Source organism: Meleagris gallopavo, chromosome 1 (assembly GCF_905368555.1).
Source record: "Meleagris gallopavo chromosome 1, MGAL_WU_HG_1.1, whole genome shotgun sequence".
NCBI lineage: Eukaryota > Metazoa > Chordata > Aves > Galliformes > Phasianidae > Meleagris > Meleagris gallopavo.
The window spans coordinates 99,277,774-99,295,042 of record NC_139404.1 but is presented as its reverse complement, the minus strand read 5'-3'; the positions used below and the strand labels follow the sequence as shown (position 1 = coordinate 99,295,042).

The window sequence follows — 17,269 nt, the reverse complement described above, 5'->3', positions numbered from 1 at the left end:
TTTGTGATCGAAGTGCCATTACTCCCAATAGTTATGCCACCACAGGTCAGTTTTGTCAATTATGTCTTCTGACATCCTGTGTAATTTAGTGCTATTCTGGATACAGACTGCACGTGTTAACAACAGAAAAAATGAAGAAACAGTGGCTTAGATTTCAGAGTGTTGTTTCCTTTATAAAACATGGTGAAACATAATCAAGAATAGTCAATGTGGGAATATATAACTTCAGTAAAAACTACAGGAGTTTCTCAAGATCCTCCAAGTGAGCTGCTGCAGATGTACATAGTTGAATAAAGGGGAAAAAAAAAAAAGAATAAAAAAAGGAGAAAAACAAAAAAGGGAATCTATTTTAATTTTATGTACAGTTCTTCCTTTTCCGGAACAAAGAGTAATAATTGCCAAAGCAAGAACATTGTGTTGTCTTAGTTGTGCTCTGTGTATGCATCACTAAATGTAAACAAATCTTGATTAAAAGAATCACCTTTGGAATTTCAAGAATCACAATTTTTTTAGGAAGCTTTCTGATTTCAGGTTGTGTTGATGGATACACATGAGGAAATCTTCATAACAAGTAATTCAGATTGATGTTTTTTATATGTGAAATTTAAGCAGATTGTGCATGAAACTGTTCCTTGAAGCAGCATGAAAGACAAGACCTTTTGCAAGCTGACATGCTGATACTGAATGATGATAAAATTCTAGAAGTCGATTAAATATGTGACCAAAATTCCTAGTCTGAAAATCTACCTTTGATGATGAGAAACGGCTGTTAGTCACAACAGCCATCATCGTGTAGAAGCTGATGGAAGCTCCCTTCTGGATTATGGATGGCATATTCACAATATTTCCCCATTCTCTTCAGGTAAATGTATTCTATCCATGCACCTGTTGGAGACAGTAGAAAATTCCAGAGTATTGCTATGTGTATTTGCCTTAATGTCCAGTGAATCAGAATAATGTTACAGTAGTGTCTTGGAATTCAGTGATTTTTTCAGTGTTTCTTTTAGAACTGCAGCTCATTTAATACATATTTCAGCATGCTGCAAATTCCTGAATTGGTTAGGAATTTGGTTCTCCACAAGGATGACATTAATGAAGAGCCTACTGCTTTCAGATCTATAGTGTAACACCAGGGAAGTCACCAAAAAAGAATCTTGAAAAAAAAGAAATTGTTCTGATTTTCTGTTCATCTGCAGATATAGCAGCTACTTTTAAAGAGCTCAGACTGAAAATTGTAGAAGTTCTATGCAGTTTTCTAACAGCATGTATAATATCAGAAAAGATGTATTCTCGCAAGCTTCATAAAACTTTTAGAAATTATGAACTGGTATTTGACTGATTTATGCCAGTACTTCTTTTTAACTAAGTAATGAGATGACACAAGATATTCAATTCACCAAAAGCACATAGTAAGACATGAAAACAAAACAAAACAAAACTAAACTAAAAAACCCAACAACAAAAAAAACAACCTTCTTCCCTTGTTTGGATTTTACTCACAAAAGAGAATAAAATAAAATAATAGAGAAAATAAGATGATCCGCCATTCAAGATTACTTCCATTGAATAGGCAAACTACAAGAAAGAATCCGTTTATGATTATTAATGGCAAAAATTTTAGCATTATATGATAAAATCTTGTAGAGGAAAACGTGCAGTAGTGTTAGTCATAAAAATAACAACAACATCCACAAACAATTGTGTAGAAGGATAATATTCCATCAGTACTAACTACATACATACTTTGTAATTAGAAATTCTGATTCACTGACAAATAATAGTGTAATTTGTGGTTTCATTTCTCAGAATTTTACTGATCTGAATCTACCTCAGCTATGATGCCATTAGCATAAGTGATTCAGATGAATTCTCATCTGCAAAATTCTCAGGAATAAGACCATTAAGCCACAACAGACTTATAATAATAATAATAATAATAATAATAATAATAATAATAAAGGAAAAAAGAGTGAAGAGAGAGAGAGTGCCACTAAAAATAATGGTTCTACTGCACAATTATGTTTTACTTTTGTAATGAAATCTTGTTGATTTCTTCTTTGGATAAATGAGAATAACATATACATGATTATAGGATACCTCCATAAATCTTTAAAACGACTGAGAAATGTGTCCAGCTTCAGTTCAGATTAGTCACAAAGCCTTACAGCAAAGAATGAATACGGGAATATTTCAGCAGAAGCACAGGGCTTCAAACAAGTATCAACAAGGTATCAAGCACTGCTTAAATGTAAAATATTGTGATTTCCTAGAATTTATTCTTCAGCGCTTACTTGATCTCTGTGCATATAAAAAATAAATTTCACTACTAAATATAAAGGGTTTAAGTAACAATCAATATGCTTATTCAGAAAGGGAACTACAATCCGGTCCTGTTTCTATTCATATCTATTCAAATTTTAATTAGATCAGCTGTAGAAATCATTAGTGAAATGAAAATATCCACTGTCCTATGCTGAAGTGCCCATGCAGTGTTCTCCTTATGAGTTGTTAGAAAACAGTGTGAGAACATGGAAACATTAAGCACTAGGACCCTGCTATCCTTCAAGCGGGAATTGTAACCCAGTGAGTACAATTTCACTGTTATTTACAAAGGCTCTGTATTGATCCAGCAGTGCAGAACTCTCTCAGGACTTAATCAGGAGTTGCCTTGGTAGGAGGTAATTTCAGCTTGTTTCAGGATTACAAGATCCTTTGTCATTACGTAACTACCTAAATTTGTTTCTTAGCAATGAGCACCCCTGTATGGCAAATGCTGAAAAGTTATTACCTTTTTATCTTATTAGGGATTGAAGGAGGTGGCTTTATAACTCTGTATCTAAACACTAACATCTAATCACCAATCTAATCAATCTGATCACTTCTATCAGTCAATAGTCTAATAGTCAAACCAATGGGGGAAAAAAAAAAAAAGCCTGTAAACTGCCTGCAATACAGAATAGACATCAACCTAATCGAGGTAGGGAAGGAAACATAGTATGAGTTATGTTTCATTTAAATATGTTAGCTTGAGCTATTTTTATTTTTCATTGAACTCTTCTTCACAATTTTTTATTTTTTATTGAGGAAAATTAGCACTGTCAACCACAAGTCTCAGGGTAGGACTGGAAGGATGATTATAACAACGTGAAGAAAAACTAGGAAGCTTTTATAATTTTAATAACTTTAACAATAATATTAATTATTATTTCTGTAGTATATTTATGAATTAAATTGTTGGTACTGTAACTTGAGTAAGAATAATGTTTTCCTCTATTTTGCTTTAACTAATAGCATTACTTGGATCAGTAACAAATTATCGGGAGGCTGTATGCTTATTTATTCATTAAGCTCTTCTGTAACCATATAAAATAATCCCTTTAATTGCATCTACTCCAGGAACCTCAAGCTGAACTTACTGCATTTGTAAATTTGCTTATTTAATTTTAGTATGTTTTAAGCTCAAACCATGACTGAGTTGCTTTCACTGCTTTAGTTGCAGGAATAACTAGTATGGTGAAGGTATGCAGTTATTTACAGCGTGGAACAGTCCATAGAGAATAGCACAGCATCTGCTTTCTTTAAAACAAAAAGTAACAGAATTTGAAATTCTCTTATGGATTTGTTCAGTAGTTGTATGCAGCTTGGGATTCTCTCCAGTTTTCTGTAAAGGTGATATATCTTTTATTAAAATGACTAGGCTAGACAGCAGATAGAAAGTCTGTCTGGAAACTGGAATGAGGTGGAGCCCTGCAGCGATATACAAGCAACAAGGCTTCCTTAGGGGAAGGAAAGGCACAGAAAGCCAGAAACACATAACCTGAGTGATGAGGGGTGGGGGAATTGTATGCAGCAGGACACAGATCCAAATATCAGCCCTCAAAGATCAAAAAGTCTGCTCACAAAACCAGAGAAGTCTGTAAGGTTTTTCACTACTTGAGAAACAACAGGAAATTATTGAAGTAGTAAAAAAAAAAAAAAAAAAAAAAAAAGAGAAGAACTAACCTGGACAGATCTGAAAGGACAGAAGTATTTGTTTTCAAATCATTTTATTTAATTATTATTATTTGAGCTTCTCTATTTATATTTCTGAATTTATTTATATGTAGAGATATAAGTAAAAGATTACGCTGTAAAAACCAATCAAATGGATGGACACTATTATGGAAAAACTTGCTACTACTAGAGCTTGAAAAAAGATGGACAGCAGAGATTGTGACATGGCAGCACGAAAAATTCAAGTGTCAATTTACAATGGAAAGAATCCCTGCTGGAGCAGCTTCTGAAGGACTTTAGCCAATGGGGCACCTCATACTAGAAAAGTGTGAGGAAGATGCATCAAGCACAAAAGCTGCCCTCATTTCCCTGTAACACTCAGGAGAACATGTGGAAGAGACAGCATTCAGTGAGGAAAACAGTGAAGATGAGCCTGGAAAGAAAAAGAGTTGGGGGAAGCTCTTTTAGGTTTGTCTTTATTTCTCATTATCATACTCTATTCTTAAACTGATAAAAAATGAACTTCACCCAAGTTGAACATGCTTTGCCTGTGATGGTAATTGATAAGTAATCTCGTGTTTTTAGCTCAGCCCAGGAGCTTTTCCTTCTTATTTTCTCCACCTGTCCTGCTGAGGAGGGAGTAAGAGAGTGGCTGAGTGAGCAGTTGGGAGCTGGCCTAAGTCCACCCCAACTGGCTTCAGAGGAGGCTGACAACAGCTAACAGCCTCTTGGTGGGTCATTAGTAGGTGTAAGAGTTTTCTTTCTTTTTATTTGTACAGCTACCAATTCTCAGTCTTACCCAATGCAGTTAACAATAAAACTGTCAAAAAATACATTTGTTGAGGATATCTCATGAGCGAAAAACATTCATGTTATTTAATATCTGGGCATTTGCTACAAGATAAATGACTAGGTTTTAATGTTTTATGATTACACAATTTAACAAATAAGCTGAAGGTAAACAAGGACTTATCTGTTTGTATAAACCAGCACTCTTCATACAGAATTAGTAATTTTTTTTTTTTAACTTAATGAGAACATATTTCCTAAATACAATGACCTAAGGGCATGAGAATTTCTAACACCAATCTATGAAACTTAAAGAGCCCTTAAACACGCACAATACTGGTTTTGGGCGAGTAATATTTTTATCCGAATAAAGTCTTACCGCAATGTTGGTATTACTTGAATCACTTTGAATGTATGATTAAAAAAAAAAAAATCAAATGAACAAAAAAACCATAAAGAAGCACTGACAACTGTGGCCAAGGCCTAAACAATATTCATACTGTAAATTTTTTTTTTCCCTCCACTTAAAAGCTGTAGAGTCATTCTGGCTTCCAATGAGACTGCACTCATTCTCACATTTTCTAACTTAAAACAGAAAATATTTATCAATCAATAGATTGTAACCCCAAGTCGGTTTTGAAATATGCTGGTAAAAGAGTGTTGTGGTGTTTTTTTTTTTTTTTTTTTTTCCATTTAGACCTTTACATATTCACACAACAGTTTTTTAATTGTTTTAATTGCCAATTTCTGAATTAAGAAACTATTGTTGTATAATAGTGTGTTAAAACAGTAAATTTTTACCATGTAATGAAACCCATAACACTTCAATATTATGTATCAGCTATCTATTAAGTATATTGAACCATGTTAAAAGGTCAGCTTTCAGTAAGATAAAGATTACCATATACAATTAATTAATTGAATTTTGACATAGTTGTCACAACTTGATTTGCATAAGCAGAAATTTATGCAAAGTAAAGAAAAAAATCTTACTGTTAAAACCATTACTCATATTAATGTGACACACAGAAATTTTAATAACACAGGTTTACTCCACACATAACTTAGTGTTGCTATTTTGACCGTGGATCAGAGCTCAGACAAACAATTCAGTTATGCAGACTTAAGAAGTATTAACGTTAGAGGCTGCCAGTAAGGGCAGGACAAGCAGACTTCAATTTTCCCTTTGGAAATAAAAGAAAATATTCCACTATGCTTTAGGTTTGGTTCCACAGTCTCCCAACTACCACAGATGACAAAGGCCAGTTCATCCGACATTATTAAGCCATCAAAACATGACTGTTTGAAATCTTACAATTAGTATTAATAGAAAAATAGCATATGACTACATGCACAGAGGAAAATGATATTGTGAAAATGTGATAAGAAAATAAATTTCTTAACAGCAGATAGAGGACATTAAAAAACATATTAAGAACTAATTATTATGTTTAGATAGTTTGTTAAGCAAACTGAACAACAGATTGAGCCAGGATCCTTGCTTTCAAATCATTCTGGTTTTGCCAGAAGTCTAAATCCTTTCACTTTCTTCTAACATGCACGGAGAATATTCCTAATATTCAAACTGTTTTTCATGTCAGGAAAACTGATTACAGGTTACAGAAAAATACATTTTTCCAGCATTCCACTGCTGGTTGTGTCATAGCCTGTATTTCTCATTTCACATGAGTTTCCATGGCATCTAGAAGATTTATCCTTTCCAAAGTCTTTAGAGAACATCTTGTTAAATCAGTGAACACTACCAACTAAGATCAGTTTATAACATGTAGCTGTAGTGCTTAATGTATAATCATTTATATCTATATCTTAATAATATTATTACAGAGCATATAATACAACTGATTATTACAAGCTCATAAAGCAAACTGTAGTATAGCAGAAGAAATGAAAGAATATTCAAGTCCAAGCTATCATAGGAAATACTGATCTAAAAAAGTTCCCTGATAATCTTAATCTTCTTCAGTATAACAAACAGATTATCCCCACAGATGAGTAAATGGAAAGAGCAAATATTGTGTGCCATTTTGAAGCCTGTGTAGCTTTATTTCAGCCTGTAAACCACATCCTAGAGAAAGTACCCACAAATATATACCTGCTCCATAAGCAAATGGATTAAAAATAGAAGGCATTTTTTAAGTTTATTATATAACTTAGGTAGAAATAGGATTATTCATTTACAGATTAAAAAGCTGCAGTTAAGTTTAGATTTCATTACAAACAATTGATTAAAGTAGTTATGTTCCATTTTCCCTAGTTTGCTTAAGCTTTTAATAAAGCAGAGGTGTTAAAATCTACATTTTCTTGGCTTTTTGTCATTTTTCAAGAATGCAAAAAGCAACAACTTTGCCTACTTAATTTGGTCCCACATACAAAGTTTCACTGAAAGGAAAAATTGAGAATGGTCACAGCACCAGCTGTTGAAGTTCCAGAAGCATTTGTACAATGCTCTCAGACACAGGATTTGAATTTTGGATGGTTCTGCGTGGAGCCAGAAGTTGGACTTGATTACCCTGGTGGGTCCCTTCAAAATCAGGATATTTTATGTTTGTTGTGCTTTTGGTTTTCTTTTCTTTTCTTTTTTTTTTTTTAAATTCTGAACTAGTGTAAACCAAAACAAGTATCAGTACAACTTGAATATATTTATAGATGCATACATACATAGCCATTTTGTTCTGTTCTGTTCTCAAAGAGCATTTAACTTGTCTTCTAAGGGAGAAATAAATCTAAGGGCCTTTTGGTCAAGTGGCTAAGATTTCGTATGGAGTTGTCAAATACAGCCACTGGTCAAACCTGCATTAGGGAAGATGTTACAGTATATCAAAATAACTTCTAACTTCAGTTTTGGCTTCACTTACATATCACTGCTGATACTGTTACCAAAAAGAGAGAGGGGAACTCAGATGAATGGTTGTACTGCTTATGGATTCTGAAACATTCACAATGCTTTGCGGCTTTTCTAATGCAATGCTTCATCAGCTCGGTCAGGAAAGCTGCTTTTTATTTTCTCATCCATCTAACTGCACATTATCTTAGACCTCTGAAATCAATCATCCTACCAAAACACTCCCAGAACTGCACACGCTTATTTTTAGCTCCTGAATAATTTATCCCAACACTACAAATATTGCATCTGAACTGTGCCGTAAGAAATTGCCATAGAAAAGATGAAGAAGCCCCAATACACACAGATTTCATTGCATCTGGTGACTGGTAAGAATATATTACCTATACGTACTCCACAGTTTGCATATGCCAAACCAGTTAGTCCAGATAATGAGGCATTACAAAACCTGAGTATTGGATGGACACAGGAATGTGATCTCTGTGTAGTGAATTTTCTTCTTTCATTCATTTTACATGTTTGGAATGCAAATTCTTCTGGGTAAAGATTGTCTCTTTGCACACAGAGAGCTACTGTCTGAAATCAATCCCCATCTGTTATTGTTATTAGTATTCCAAAATAGAGCTTGAAATGGTAATTACAAACTACAATGGTCAGCTTTCATAATTGTGCTAGAATTACTTAAGGAAAATACATCATGAAACCTTGTCTTCACACTGCAGAATGCACAGAAATCAATGACGTTTTTGTCTCAGAGAATCGGAATATGCCCTCATGCAGGGCTGTGCGTGTGTGTGTGTGTGCGTGTGTGTATGTATCCCAAATACATTTTATAAGTGATTACAGCAAATCAAATCCTTCCTTCTGTTCTATGAAAATGCAACTTCTCCATGCCCATTTTTACCGGGAAAAGGTCCAGGCCTGCTGGATGCACAGAAGTCTGTAGGATCAGACCATTTTAAATCGCAGACAAAAGAGGCAATGGCCAGGTTGGCACGTCAGTATCAGGACGTGCAATGCTGAGGAAGGAGCTGGGCAATAGAAGCACAGAAACAAAGTACATGCACCATACACGGAGTTTTGGCTTGACGCTGAAACAATGGATGAAGCTCTAATCATGGAGTAAATCTCCATTTCAATTTTCAAATCTTAAAGGGTGAGCCAAATGCTTTCTGTCACACATAATCATTCATTTACTCAGGCTTACCCGCTCTTATGCAGTTATGAGTTATAAAGCTATAAAAGGATTATAGAGGTCATCTATTGTAGCTGCCTGGAAAACTTTCCATTTAAACTTTCAGCAGAGGTCAGAGGAAGGGGAAAGACACTTTTATTTCAAATCTTCAATGAAAGGGAGACCACACTGTTACAGATTGTTCCAAAGGCTAACTGGAAAAAAAGGAGAGAGGAGAAAGTTTCTTCGTGTCTTGTTTGAAATCACTGGGCTTCAATTTTCAAATACACAGATCTGATATATTGAAAATTCTTTATCAAAGTTATGCTTTCTTTAGAGATCATTACAGACCTCTTACTGATTAACATTGTGTTTCTTAAGCCCAGTAGGGTTATTACTTTTATCTATGACTTTGGTGCATATTTTCCCTTCTTCTGCGCACAATCATTTCAAAACTTTGAAAAATCTATGCCCCAGTTATAAAATCATCATTTAAAATAAAACCATTTTGACTTTGTGAAGGGTACAAATGATCTTACATTCAGACCTCTTCTTTCTTCAGTGATTACTCTTAAAACAAGGCTATCATTTAAAAGGCACTCACCACATCTCACTCATTTACTTGACAGGGTATTTCTTAGGTAGCTATCCTCAGCAGGACTATGTAGCCAGGATAGTCAGTGCACCAAATGTCTATCTGCAGCCTGATGCTATCATCAAAGCTGTCAAGAGAAGGAGCAGACTGTGTACTTCTGGGATTGCTTAGTCTGAAGGAGGCTCAGGGGAGACCTGTTTGCTCTTGTAGAACTACATGAAAGGAGGTTGCAGGAAGTGGGGGTCAGCCTCTTTTCCCAGGTAATAGTGATAGAATGAGAGTTAATGGCCTTAAGTTGTGCCAGGGGAGACACAGGTTGGATATTAGGAAAAGATTCTTCTCAGAAAGAGAAGCAAGGCACTGGAACAGGCTGACCAGGGAAGTGGTGGAGTCCCTGAAGAAATTTCTGGAGGTGTTCAAGAACCATGCAGATTTGGCACTGAGGGACATGGTTACTGGGCATGGTGGGGATGGGCTGATGGTTGGACTAGATAATCTTAGAGGTCTTTTCCAACCTTAATGATTCTATGATTTACCGTCCTTAACAGTCATCTCTGTTCAGTGTACATGGCTTCTGAAGAACTTCTCTAAGACAAGTGATTCTCTCCTCACTGAAGAATTTGAATTCCTGTTTCACAGTGTGTAATGACTAAGCACAGGAATACCCAAGTTGCTTAAATCTGTTCCTGTACGTAACCTGTATTCAAAATCTCACTCTTAGAAATTTGCACTTCCCTGGATCAATTTCTTTCTTTCCTTCTTTCTTTTATATAGATGTACTATAATAGTGTATCTATCAAATTTGGTATCTTGTTAATATTTTTTTCCCTATATCAAGAATTTAAATATGTAGTCTTAAGTGACTGCTATTATCAAGCATGTGTCCCAAAGCTTTTCTATATGAAACTTATAAGATGGCAAGCATGAAGGAAGAACAATCCATCCTTCATGCCTTAAAACAGTACAAAGAAATATGCACCCGTATTTTTAGCTGGGCTTCCAACCTACTGGCTTTGTCACTAACTCTATTGCCTCAAAAACGTTTAGCATTTAGCACACTGACTCAATTAATTTTGGTAGTAAAACAATTTAGATTTTTAATTTATGCAGAGTCAGTTTGACAATATCTATTTGCAGTGAATTCATGGCAACTATCAATAATTACATTACTGAAAAAAAAAAATGTACTGCATCTACTTCAGTTTTCCTAATATTTTGCTGAGGAATTAGTCATGTAGACTTCAGTTATCCTTTTAGCTACTGCCACACTCATTTTTCTTTCCAAGCACTTCGGAACTCAAGAGTGTTCTAGGTTTTACTAGGAATCAACAGCACAAATCTGAAACATTATTGGCCATCTTCCTTTATATATTATGTGAGTCACCTACATAAATGCATTTAAACTTGTAACTAGACAACACAAAGGTGTCAAAGTCTGCAAAGTGAATGACAAAAAGCTGTAGAAAGCGCTCAATGTCTTTTGCACAGTTCTGAGAAGTATAAAGGGTCCACCAGTAGCAGTAAAGGAAATAAAAATCAAACAAGCTTAATTCGCTATAGATCACGACATCCAGATATCATTATAAAAATTGTGGTAACCAGCCTAAGTGATTACATTCGAGGTTTAGGACCACAAGTTTGGAGCAGCCAGCAATAACCCTATGAAATGTCATGTCTGAAGACAAACTCTATTATGGTTTGAAGACGATAGAAAATACTTTGAATGAGAAATACAGCAGCCTCAATCTGAGCAATCTCATAAAATCTGCTAGTTTCAAGGAAACTACTGTTTCTTTCCAATTGGGAAAAACTTGGAATTTTGGTAATGTTGATTTAATATACCCTATAAGGGAAGGCAATCATATTAGCCAGTAATAAAAAGCTTTCATGCAGGAAAAAATAATGGTCACAAATCACAAAGACATAGATATCTCTCACTGATATTTAATCTTTGTTAAATCAGAATCCCATAAACCAAAGGATGCCTCAAATTTTGCAGTATTTTATTCAATCCACTATGTTTAGGGAGGAAGAGAAAGGAAAGAAGGAGTTATTACATAATTTGGATCTTACATAATAAGTCTTCCATATGTTCTTTGATCAAATTAATTTTGGTTTTGAGAAATTAAAATGCCATTGCATTTTTTTTCTGGCAAAGAAATCCTTCAGGCAACATTCCAAATGTATGAAACTGTTAAACATTTCAGACAGCCATCCTGTAACTAACTATACAAGCTATACCTGCATTTTAGCAAAACAAGAATAAGACTGAGCAGCTACGTTCTAAAAATAATAAAACAATAAGTAAAAATATTAACATTTTGTGATTTTTAATCACTATCATGGTAATTGCTCTCGTGACAGCAAATCTAACATCTTCTACAGGAAAAAAAAAAAAAAAAAATCACTACCATCCCCTCAATATTTAGTTCAACAAAAAATATTCATGAACTACACTCTGCACCATTATTATTTTTTTTTTTCACTACTAAAAAATTCAAAAGACGAATTCACTGAATGTAGAAACATTTTTTTATATTTATGCAAATAAGTCTGGTGACTGGACACTATTTCAAGTTATAACATATATAATAAATAACTTGAGTTTATGATTGTCTATAAAAACCTCTATTTTCTTCAACTCACCTTTTACTTCTCTTTCTTGTTGCAGGATATTCCTGTATTACTCAAGAAATATTCAACAATTTATTCACCACCAGTTTGGTTTCCTATTAACCTATTCACAAAATTTGGTAGGAAAGGTCTAGTTAAATAAGTCTTTGCTCCTTAGAGTGTTGCAGAACCACATGGAAAATTAAAAAGCTTTTTTTATTGCTCGAAACATAAAGTATTTCAGAACAGTTATTTAACGTTCAATAAAAACCCTCCCATGAGCAATACGTTGGAAGTTCCTTCACTGGCAAGAATAAAATGAAACCATCTAACTACTCTTGGTCTTTTTATCTTTCACACACAAAAAATGATACCTATATGACACTGACAAGTCTAAAGAGTTTAATAACCTGTAGTTTGAATTAAGAATGTAATACCATACTATGTGAGTACTGGATAAATAACAGATTTCAATGGCATCAGTTCAGACAATCAATGTGTTTAGCTTGTTTCTGCAATTTGCTTTCATTTTCTGATATAACTATTTTAGGAGTATTCCAAACATACGTGAAAAAAACACATTTTTAACATTTGAACCAAGTGCAGACTTGATACATTAGAAAGATCATCTTCAACTTTAAATAGTTAAGGAGGAGAGAGACTGTTTTGATTAATGCAAAACTACTTGGAAAAAAAAGAAAAAAGAAAAAAGAAAAAAAAAGATGTTTCTCTTTAATGGAAATCACAGAACAGAAAAATGATAGGCACAACCTCATATGAATTGCCACAATGCCAGGAGAGGTGGAGTAGGAGAACTGACAAGAAAAAACATTCTCCATTAGAACATAAACAATAAATCTAAATAACTCGTTAATACATGTAGGTTGCTTTAAAAGTAATGCCTCCTATCTATTTCTATGGAAAATATAACAAAGAGCACAATAATACTGTTTGATAGAGCAAATTCTCAGCCACAAAACTATTTATCTACACAGTCACCACTGTTAGCTATTTATTTCCACTAGCAGTGGACAACAACCTGCATGCAGCATTCAGAAAAATCTTCACTTGTGGAGGCATCTCACTATTTCACAGGAGCTATGATAGTGCTGTTGCTAGGAAAATGTTGCCCACTCAGTCTATCTTTCATTAGCCCAAACAGATGGAAGTCAGATGGTACCAAACCTGGACTATACAGTGGGTGTGGTAGGACAGTGCGCACAAGAATGATAACGTGCTCCATGGTCTTCCAACTGGTATGGGCCTGGTGTTACAGTGTTAAAAGAGAAAAATTTCATTCTTCTCTGGCCTGTCCATGGAAGTTCATGCCTTCAGCTTAGTGTCACAATGTAGCAATTAGAATTGATAGTTTGCTTGAATTCTAGGAAATACAAAATGATCGCCCCCTTCCTATCCCAAAAGAGAGTGCATATCGCTTTACCTACTGAGGGCTGCATCTCAAACATTTTCTTCAATGACTAATTCATATGTTGCCATAGCACAGACTGTCATTTTGACTCTGGCTTGTAGTGGTGACACCATGTCTCATCACTGGTAATGATGCAATCCAGGAAACCATCATCTTCAGCTTCGTATTGGTTCAAACTTGAATACAGTTTTTCTGCTGTTCCTTTGTGAGCATTCATGTTACCTACCTGATGCAAACTTCGCAATAATCCAACATTGCCACCATTGTTTCCAATGCACTGAAGCTGATATTCAGCTCCATACATAGTTCGGTAGTCATAAACTGCTGATATGTGTGGATGAGCTGATCAAGATCTTCATCTTTCACAGTAGGACAGCTGTGCATGGCCATCTGGAATATGGTTTGTCTTTCACAACGCTGTTGCCACTGCTGAACCGCACCACCCACTATCTCACTGTGTTCACATCCACTGTTTGGTCTCCATAAACGTTCAGCAAGTATCAATGCATGTTGTTGAGTACAATGTTTTCCAGCTGAAGGAATTCAGTTCCATACGTTTGCTCCATATACACTTTCATGTCAGACACCATTTGACTGTTCTGCTGTTTTTGCTGCTCTGCTGGCCATTAAAATGTAATGGAATACTGGTGGGAATGTTCAACCTCTACTGCCACACTATCAACATTCACCTCTAACATTATGAACCAACAGAATAAAATAGGAGGCATTACTTTCGGAGCAATCATTGCACAATAACTCCCTATAAAACTCAGCAACTTACTTTGTATCTAATTCCCTGATTGATCTGATCACTTTTTTTTTTTTTAAGTGACAGCTATTAATTTGCAAACATCTGCAAGCAGACTGTCTGTTTAATTATTTTGCCTAAATTCAGAATTAGCAAGCCATACAGATGCTATCTCACAATTCAAGTAGTGAAGATAAGATCTGTATTTTATCTAAGGAAATTAAGAAGCAAATTTTTGTTCAAATATTCAAAGAAAATTATTTTTAAAGCACTCTTGAGAAACAGATCTACTTCATTAGGAATAACGTCACACCTTTCCATTTTGCTTACCATTTCATCTACTCACAGCTTTTGTTCCCACAGCAACTGACTTTCTTCATTACAATCTTTTTCTACTCAACTTATTTTTGTAATAAAGCATGAAAATGGAAACATAATAGGAAAATGGGCTCAATTTGTAGTAAAAGACAGCCTTACTCTTTGGCAGGAAAAATATAAGAGAAAGAAAAGTGAAAAAAAAACAAACCCTAAGGTGAAAAGGAGAGATTTCCAAAGTATCTGGAAATGATTTATTTATTTATTTTATTTCAGACTTCTGTAAGCTCTACAGCAGTTTGAGAAATACTGGACGAATTCCAAGTATGGTCAAGAAAATCTAAGTGTTACCTTTCTAAAATTTTATTTTATTTTTTTGTGGTTTTGTTTTGTTTTGTTTTATGTTTTTATAATTTAAACGTTAACTTAAAATTTGGAATTTAAACATATTTTTATTACCTTAGGAAATATTAGTTCCTTCCAATTTCACCTAAAATTAACTTCAATTTCTCTAAGTTCACTTTCTGATTATGAAGAGTAGCAAAACAATGTATATTTGGATATTGTAAAGGCTGATTTACCTTGTCACCTTCAGAGAAAGTTATTCCATCAACGGCCCTTTTCCAAGTAATCTCTGGAATAGGTTCTCCTTCTGCTTCACAGATGAGGGTGGCTTTCCCATTCTCAAATGTGGTTTCATTTTTAAGTTGTATTATTTGAGGCTGTACTGTTAAAATACAAATTACATTATTCACCTTGTCAAAATACTTTTTTTTTTTTTACTTTAAAAAAGTGCATTTATATTCATTTACTTCAGTTTACCTAAAGGTTTAACATGACCATCTATAAGAGCAATCAACTTTTCTGACTTCAAGTCATAGAACAACTATTTCTCTGTGTTTGACAACCTGAACTCTCGTCCAAGAATGGCTACCAGCCCCTGGGCTGCCTCAGTTCAATGGGATAAGCCCTTGTCAACAAGGCACTTGCTCTGGTGGTCCTGTCATTGTGCTTTTCTCCTGGCTTCCTGTCTCTTAGGGAACAGGACATTTCCGGAATGAAACAAAGACTCAATACCTCCATGGAAATTTTGAACATGAGTAGGAGTAACTCCTTGCCACAGCAGTAGCTTGGTGCTTATCATTTGGAAGGCAGCTATGTAGAGAGGGCCTAAGAGGGTCCCCAGTGAACAAGAAGTTGGCCGTGAACCAGCAGGGTGCCCCTGAGTAGAAATGACTCAGAGGGATCTTAACCACAGGTGTAAGTATCCGATAGAGGTGAATAAATGTGGAGACAAGCTGTTCTCAGTGGTGCCAAGACGGGTCAAGAAACAATAGGTGCAAACTGAAATAACATTTAAGAAGAGCAAAACCCTTTTTTACTGTGAAGAGTACTCGAACACCAAAGCAATCTCAGGAGGCTGTAGAGTCTCCATCCTTGACTGCATTCAAAACACAGCTAGACACAGTCCCAAGCAACCTGCTCGGGTTAATCCTGCTCTAAGCAGTGGGGTTGCACTAGATGATCTCCAGAAATGCCTTCCTGATTCAGCTGTTCTGTGATTCTAAGATAATCTGTGCTTGTCTTCAAAGACTTGGAATAATACAGGATTATTAATATTTGTTGTGGGTTAGCCCTGGTAGGCAGCAGAGCATCCTCATTGGGATGGATTAGAGAATTAGAAAGGTAAAGGTAAGAAAACTTGTGGGTTGAAATAAAAGACAGTTATTAGATCAGCAAAAGTTGTGTGCACAAGCAAAGCAACACCACTTCCCATCTTGCAGGCAGATGTTCATAAACTTCCAGGAAAGCAGAGCTCTATCATATGTAATGGTTACTTGGGAAGACAAATGGCCTAATTCAACATTCCCTCTTTCTTCTTTCTTTCACCAACTTTTATTACTGAGTACAACATCATGCAGTGTGGCAAAATCCCTTTGGTCAGTTTAGGTTCTGACTGTGTTCCCTCCCAAGTCCTTGTGCATCCAGAGCTCCTTGCTGATAGGGCAGTGTAAGATACAGAGAAGTACTTGGATCTTTCAAAGCCCTTCTCAGCAACAATTAAAACAGTACGTTATCAACACTACTCTCACCACAAATCCAAAATACAGCAACATATGAGCCTCTGTGAAGGAAATTAACTCTATCCCTGCTGAAATAAAGACAATATTGTTTACCTTGAGTCTTTAGAAATATCTAGCTGCCTTACACAAACTGAGTTTAACAATATCTCCTGATAACAAACATACTGTACTATTAACACTATTAAGAATTGAAAAGTCCTGACACAATATTCATCTTTACTTACTCTGTAAATTGGTGAAAAAGTCCATTTTTAAAAGTCCAGATAATGTTCACATTCTTCAGATCATTCCAGTTTACAGATACCGGTGCAGAGCAAATACATCTCTCAAGCTATATTGTGTCTTGACAGGTTATTTACATTGCAATGCCATTTCCAGTTAAATGGGAACACTTACTTAGAGGACTTGTCTGTACAATATCATAAAAGAACTCTGCTGCAGAACTATGCATAGAATGTTACTCTCTTCCATTGCATTCAAGTACCTTCATAAAAAAAATGTGTTGGCACTATATATTCAGTCATATTTAACCATTAATAAGCTTCTCCAAATCTTTGCAAACTGAATGTGACACGAATGTCTCATTGGAAAACCAAGTATGTAACCCTGTAATGGGAATATGATTCAATATGTTTATATTCAAAAGCAGTGAGCTAGATTTCCATG

The 17,269-nt window shown here is 35.1% G+C and overlaps 1 protein-coding gene across 1 annotated transcript in view; it reads right to left on the bottom strand.

Annotated features, from left to right (window-relative positions):
• NCAM2 (neural cell adhesion molecule 2) overlaps positions 1-17,269 on the bottom strand; it is a 260,302-nt gene that overhangs the window by 94,069 nt on the left and 148,964 nt on the right. Inside the window, exon 8 of the mRNA XM_085241440.1 lies at positions 15,101-15,246. Within this exon, the coding sequence (XP_085097566.1) occupies positions 15,101-15,246 (146 nt within the window). The remainder of the gene's footprint in view (positions 1-15,100; positions 15,247-17,269) is intronic.